Source organism: Penaeus monodon, chromosome 14 (genome assembly GCF_015228065.2).
Source record: "Penaeus monodon isolate SGIC_2016 chromosome 14, NSTDA_Pmon_1, whole genome shotgun sequence".
Classification (NCBI taxonomy): domain Eukaryota; kingdom Metazoa; phylum Arthropoda; class Malacostraca; order Decapoda; family Penaeidae; genus Penaeus; species Penaeus monodon.
The window spans coordinates 42,798,781-42,806,280 of NC_051399.1; the positions used below are offsets into that span (position 1 = coordinate 42,798,781).

The 7,500-nt window shown below is 35.1% G+C and overlaps 2 protein-coding genes across 14 annotated transcripts in view; one reads left to right on the forward strand and one right to left on the reverse strand.

Moving 5' to 3' along the window:
• The window catches only part of LOC119581157 (NADP-dependent malic enzyme-like), a 59,581-nt gene extending 57,503 nt beyond the window's left edge, over positions 1–2,078 (forward strand). For all 13 annotated transcript variants that reach the window (XM_037929524.1, XM_037929523.1, XM_037929536.1 and 10 more), the window contains one exon: positions 353–2,078. Coding sequence is in view for 7 of the 13 variants with exons in the window: in XM_037929523.1 (XP_037785451.1) it covers positions 353–495 (143 nt within the window). In the remaining 6 variants the exon portion in view is untranslated. The remainder of the gene's footprint in view (positions 1–352) is intronic.
• Positions 2,079–5,140: 3,062 nt separating this feature from the next.
• The window catches only part of LOC119581160 (UDP-glucuronosyltransferase 2C1-like), a 27,443-nt gene continuing 25,083 nt past the window's right edge, over positions 5,141–7,500 (reverse strand). Inside the window, exon 9 of the mRNA XM_037929538.1 lies at positions 5,141–5,686. Within this exon, the coding sequence (XP_037785466.1) occupies positions 5,416–5,686 (271 nt within the window). The 3' untranslated portion in view covers positions 5,141–5,415. The remainder of the gene's footprint in view (positions 5,687–7,500) is intronic.

The window sequence follows — 7,500 nt, forward strand, 5'->3', positions numbered from 1 at the left end:
CTTGCAGGCCAAAGTTTGAGACAGATATGCTGGTTCATAAATTCTTGTCATCAATGCAAATATGTCTTGTATATTATGTTTTGTGTGTTAATAAGATTGATTCTTGATGCCTGTTTTTTAATGCATAAAATGGTATAGAATAGCATGTTCAGATGGTCTGATTTGGTTGTTTGTGTGACTTGTCTTGATATCCATCTACATCTTCATATGTGAAGTCCATTACTGTAATAGTGTGTTTTGTGTCCCTTGTCACATATATGTCTATTCAACATTGTTATTCCTGTCATTTGTCATTTACAGTTTATATCACTGAAATACAAGTGGATATACTAAGATGTGTTTTGGATTTCAGGTATTGCATCAACATATCCTCAACCAGAAGACTTGACCGAGTTCATCACAGAACAAATGTATGACTATAACTACGATGACAAGTCTGCCATACCAAAGACCTGGGAGTGGCCAGATCTCTCAGAATTTGAACCCAACCCTTAGAAAGAAGACTACTGAAAAAATACCAAGCTCAGTATTGCGGAATATTTCTCCATTGTTAGATGCATCAGCTGTGTATGATAACCGCAGAGCTTCATGTGTTAAATGTACTCCATGTTGTTAACAAAGGAAATGATTTTGTTAAGTCTCATGATGATAGAAAAGTTCAGATAGTTGCAGTAACATTAGTGGATGGTTTTGCATTTAATGTATTTCCACAACTAATCTTGATGAATATTAAAATTAAGTTATGGAGACACATTAAATTCAAAACCAAATGTTAGAACTATTTTGATCTTATAGATTATAAAGAGATCTCACTGTGGGAGTACATATAGGAAATCAAATTTCTCTAAGTTCAGAAACTATCTCAACTGTATAGTTAAAATCAGGCTGTGGGTAAAATAGCTCAGTCTCTGGTATGATTATCATAAAGAGTTAATATTTAGTGCTGCTTAACATTATTTTTTTGTTATCTTACTTTCTCTCTCTGTACCTTTCATAGTTATTTGGTGTTAGTCCCCACTCTAGTTGGATAAAAAAGGAACTTTCTTTTCATTTCAAATTGTAGTTTCTTTCAGGGCAAAATCTCTATTTTCCCTTGAATTGGCCCATTTTTGTAGCACACTAAATGCCTGATTAGTTTATGGCCTCAGTAGTCCCAACATTTCATACTTTCTGTACTCTAATGGAAATGCATGAGATAGATTCCCCCAACCCACACACATCAAAGCAGAGATTTTAGTTGTATAAATTCAAGTATTCATGTATTATTTCCATTTCCCCATCTGAAAAATAGATGCCAAAAGATCTCCTTCCATCTCCAATTTCAGTATTCTCATTGGTAAACATCTGCTCATTCTGCATCAATTCTAGACATTCTTGAAAAATGAGAATGGTTAGATTATCATTCTGGCTCATCAGCTTCCTGATTCAATGTGGACTTATTTATTTTTGTTGCTTACTTCTGTGTAGTATTATGAAAAATATATTCTCTGTTTCTGCCATCCCTCTTTTAAGCATCAACTGTGTCAGGTCTCTAAAAGTCAAGAAGAAATCTTGAAATTGAGGATACATCTTGCATTCATTCTCATAACAACTATAAAGTCGTACTGTATGTGTATATATTAAGATTAACCTGCCAGGGTTCTGCAGGTAATCTAATAATCCTTATTTTCGTAATGGAAGCAGAGGTAATTTGTCTTATATTTTTCCAGAGTGTTTGTAAAGTATAGATGGTATGATGTGCTTTGCTGACTTTTTATACAAAGAGCCTATTTACCATGTAGTAAAGAGTGGACAGTGACTACCTACCATATGAACGATAACTACTTATCGTTGATGCATAAGTTAAAGGTAAAAAATCTCATAACATCACATTTACAAAGGAAAACATTCATTGATACTTTTCTCCTCCTTTGCCCCAAGAACTGTGACATACTTATTGCATGTCACAGAAAACAAAATTGGAAACTATTATGTACGTTGATCTTGTTGATGACTGTTAAGCAGATGTACTTTATTTCTTATTTGTGTGTTATAAAATGTATGTAGTCGTGCCGGTAGAATAAACTATATGTATTTTATATGTGTTTTTCCCCCCCTCATCGAAGTAACTGAGATTTATTGTTGGTTTTAATATTAATTTTACTTATTGAAATAAATTCATAAACATGGAGAGACTGAATGCTTCAGCAACCTTACAGTGTCAAGGGGCCAAGTTGCCCTTTCAGTCTCATATCTTGCAGATTTTTCTTCAACTAACCCTTTTTGCATGTGGACCAAAATCTGAGCAATAGTTTGACCTGAGTGGCATCTCTCCTGCTCAGCCCACACCACCACACATGTGCAAAGTTATTATCTTATTCTGCATAAGTACCTTTAGCTGTTTTGCCATTTTCGATGGTCTAAATTTATCATTTGTTATGCTGTTTCATTATGATAATAGACTGTTCCCCTTGAGCTGGCTCCATATCTCTGTTGGTAGTCTATAACTCTGTGCAGCAACAATAACAAAAAGCAGCATAGTTGTCTAAATTTTAAATATTTTTGTGATATTTTTTTTGTAACATACCCTGAGCATAGAAATAGTGTCCTCCCAGGAGCTGGTGCTCTTCCAGCCATGGCTCACAGATGGTACATTCCACTGGTGGAGATAATGCATGTGCCCCATCCTAGATGTCCCCATTTAAATGTGCATTTTTTGCCACGTGAAAGAATTTGTGAATTTTCTATATTTTTCTATATATTTTGGATATATGCACAGCCTTAGTAAGCCATGAAATAAAACTCAAATGTCAATATGGAAGACCTACAGCAGAGAATTAGGGGGAAAGAGTATGTAATATATTAAACCCCCGCAGAGCAAGGCATCATCTCATTTTGGTTAAGCAGAAATATCACTGGAATGTACACTGAACAATGCATTACATATTACATTGTCTTGTTATTATACTCATATTTATTTAAATCAAGCAGAAGTATCTATGATTATTAAGTCACAAAGACAAAAGGAAGAAAAAAGAACAGTTGTTTTTTGGAGTTCAAAACAGTGCCAAGAAATATAAGTCTGCAGATCAATGGTCCTCTTCAGTAAATAAGTAAATTATATTTCAGAAACCCACATATTCTAATGCAATATTCTCAAAGGCAACAGCAAACAAAGAAAGAGGTATCACTAAAATAAAGTCTGTCGGGAGTGCTTTAGAACGCAGTTCATGATTCCCTCCATAATAACATTTTCAACCTGTTTGGTCTCATATTGAACCTTGTCTGTCTCCTACAGATAATCATACTGGCAAGTTTTCAATTGGTCTTGTCCATCATTAGTTACTCCTCTCTCTAACCAATTTTCTCCTCTGTTGAACTTCATATTGTAGTTTTTGCAACTGTACAATAATGTTACTTATATCTTAAATATTCTCTTTCTTATTTGTGCTTCATACTTCTTTTTATTACAATAATTTCATTTTCCTTCATTTTGCCATCCACTTTTTATATCATGTAATAATTTTTTTGTTTGGGCACGGCACTTTCTCTGAACCCACCGTCATTTTTGCCATATCAGAGTTAATAATTCATAATTTCCATGCAGTGTAAATGTATCTGTTTACATATTCATTACAAAGTAATAATGCTAATAATAAAGAAAGATGGGGAAGAGAAACTATAGGAACCAACTGAAAAAAAGGATAAACTGAATGGGCGACACCTTGCTTGGAGGTACATCTGTGTCAGAATGATTGATTCATATTATTAACAGGAGAGAGTTGAAAATTAAGAGATTAAGTAGAACATTTCTTTTTAGACATTAGTGTCTTACACTCTATCAATATATTTTGGCCAGTAGTATCTGTGTCTCTTATCTGCTTGGCAGCTTTTGTTGTCAATACAGAATATAGTATATTGTAAAATGTCATATGACATTGAAAGAATTATTCAACATACCACTCAACCATGTTTGGTGTAAAGTATGCTCCACCTCGAGGTAACGTTTTTTCTTACTCTCATTATCAAAATTGTTACTAGCATTACCAAAAGTAATCCGAACAATGCTATAAAACAAGTATTTATTATTATAATTTTTATCACATCCTTTGTTAGGTCAGTTTTGTAAAAATACATTGACATACAAATATCAAGTAAGGATTAAGAAGAAAAACGCTTAGAGAAAAAGACAGCATGGTAGATGGAATGCTCGAAAACAGATGTCAAGTAGGTTACAATGTATTATTACATTCAATTCAAATTACGATAAAATTATAATAAATGCAAATTTTTGGAAGATATTCTGTGACTGCTCTTTTTGTAAAAATCTGGCTATAGCTTTATAAATTTCGCTGGTGTTGAAAGAGTTATCATAAAATGATAAACAATGATAAAATAAAATCTCTATAGGGCTTTAAAACATTCTTTTTATGGATAACAGCAGATCAGCATCTCATATGGTAAGCTCGTCGGTGCGAGGAATGCACTGTAAGCGAAATTAGTTTGCTTTGTATACCATTAGTTTTAAAAAGTAAGAGAGAAACGTGTTTGACCATTTTTGATGCGAACTTTCGCTCTTTTTTTATTATTATTATCACAAAAGCACATGTCATGGGAAGACGAAATACAAAAAGTAGCATATTACTTTTGATTGTTTGTCAATTTTACTTGTACAAGGCAGTCAGTTTTCTTTCTTTCTGAAGTCAGTTTTATACATATACACATAAATCTTAACTAAATTCTACAAAGAGATTAGATTACTAATCGTTTAACGTAATCTTATTTTAAGTGTGATGATGATATGGCAAGCTCATATAGCGAAATAAAGATACTATTGAAGGATGAGAGGTTAAAATCTGATGAAATTTCGGTTATTTCGTAAATTATTTTTCGTAAATGCAAAGGATAGGATGGAAAGTAATATAAAACTTGTCAGATTTGTGAAACATATATTCGTTTCTTTGGTTGCTCTGATTTAGATATCTAAATCCTTTGTTGTGTGTGTGTGTGTGTGTGTGTGTGTGTGTGTGTGTGTGTGTGTGTGTGTGTGTGTGTGTGTGTGTGTGTGTGTGTGTGTGTGTGTGTGTGTGTGTGAGAGAGAGAGAGAGAGAGAAAGAGAGATAGAGAGAGAGAGAAAGAGAGAAAGAGAGAGAGAGAGAGAGAGAGAGAGAGAGAGAGAGAGAGAGAGAGAGAGAGAGAGAGAGAGAGAGAGAGAGAGAGTACAAAACATAAAAATTCTCAGTAACTGGACTGGCTCTTTCCACTCTATATATATCATAAAACCACATATACATATCATGTTTTCTCATTGTCTATTCATAGAAAAAAAAATAACAAAAATAAGTCATTTCACTACCCTAAATACACACAAGCAACTCAAAACGACAAAAAACCATCCATCCGCACAAACGTATCTACACGCGAAACAGAAGCCAATCATTCCTCCTTCATTTTGTCCTCCCCGCGTCTTCTTCTTCCGCAGCAGAGCCAGTACACCAGACACCAAGGCGCGGCGGCCACCAGGATAAGGAAAACCGCCACATCCAGGGCAAAATACTGGGAGAAGCTGAGGTGGGCGCCCGGCATGCGAAGGTGGGTGAGGCGCCCATACCGGTGCACGCGCTCGAGCCACCGTGCCCCTCGCTCTGCCCCGGACTCCCCCTCCTCCTGCCACAGCGACGAGAACCTCTTGACGGTCTCGGTGTACCTGCAATGGCGCAGGGCAGTTGTTAATATCAGTAATGTTACTTGTTCGTGTCTGTTTATGATGGATTGATTGATTTGGATGTGCGTGCGTGCGTGCGTGTGTGTGTGTGTGTGTGTGTGTGTGTGTGTGTGTGTGTGTGTGTGTGTGTGTGTGTGTGTGTGTGTGTGCGTGCGTGCGTGCGTGCGTGCGCGCGTGTGTGAGGGGAATGTGTGCATGCGTGTCTCATATGTTTCAAGTACAAAAAATGGATACTTCTGTTGAATATTCACTGACAGAATATTGGTTGTTACATTTCTGATGGAGAAGTTTATTCTTACTATCCTGATTTTACCTTTTAGTCAAAAAACGGATAAATAGATAAAATTATATATAAATAGATGGATAAGACTATAATATTATAGGGAACTAGTTTTACACCTGGAAAAGTTGCTCGATTTGTATCGTCACCATTTTTTCACGTCTGAATCTTTTCACAATATATCTGTTCGCATTTACTGTAGCTTATCATTCTCTCTCTCTCTCTCTCTCTCTCTCTCTCTCTCTCTCTCTCTCTCTCTCTCTCTCTCTCTCTCTCTCTCTTAATCTCTAATATATATCGATCTACCTATTTGTAACCATGTGTGTGCTTGTCTGTGCGTGTAACAAACGCACACACAAGCTCACGAATAAACTATTTTGAAATTATTTAAATACTGCTCTATCAATTTTGATCAATTCTGTTTTAAATCACTTCGAATACAGAAAATGATCGAACTTTTTTGTTATTACCGGAGCCAAGCATGGTATCACTGCCATCTGGTTTGTTCCCTTGTCATGCTTGTTTCATCATTACTTTTAATTTCTCTGCAATAAAGCAAAAGCGCAGAGTATATTCTCAAACAGTTTATTAAGAAGAAACTTCTGTTATATTTGATCTAGTAAAAGGAATTGTGTTGAATTTATTTATTTGTTTGCAGTGCAAGTAATGGCAATATTAGTTTCAAAAAATGACGTCTACACACAAGTACGCACGCCCGCACGCACACACACACACACACACACACACACACACACACACACACACACACACACACACACACACACACACACACACACACACACACACACACACCACACACACACACACACGAGCTAGATCGCAAAATAAAATAAAAAATCTTTGTAAAGAAGCACCAGGTCTGTCTGTCTTTGCCCCATCAGTGTTTTTTTTTTATCAACTGGTCAAGCGGAAGAACTTTAATCTTGTCCTTTTAAGTCATGATAAGGAACATAATATCTTTTTCTTTCCTTTTTTTTAGATACAACTAAATTTAAGATTTTGCTTCAGCATCGTCAATGAGAATGCGAAAGCAAAATATCTACCTTTTACTTTATTCCAAACAAAATTTTATTTCACTTTCAGATACTTGTGAAGCCAAGGTATTATTTGTTCACATTCCATTATCAATATCGATATCAATACCATTACTGTACTGCTGTTCTAGTATTACCATTCTTGTAGTTTATTAAACTAACTGCTGCTAATTGATATTATCAGAATTTCCATTATTATTATCATTTCCATTGCCATCGTTAATACTGTAACTGCTACGATAACTACTACTATTGTTAATTTATTCTGTTAGTACCATTTCCACTATCAACAGTATTGTTCTTGTTTCTGTATTTCCTTACTGCTGCTACCACTACACTATATATTTTGCTAGCGTTGTAAGCGTGTTATACATTTCCTTTAAACTAAAATAGAGTTGAAAAAAGTCTAAATATCATCACCTTAAATCTGTTCAATCTCACTGAAACATATTGTAGAGTTG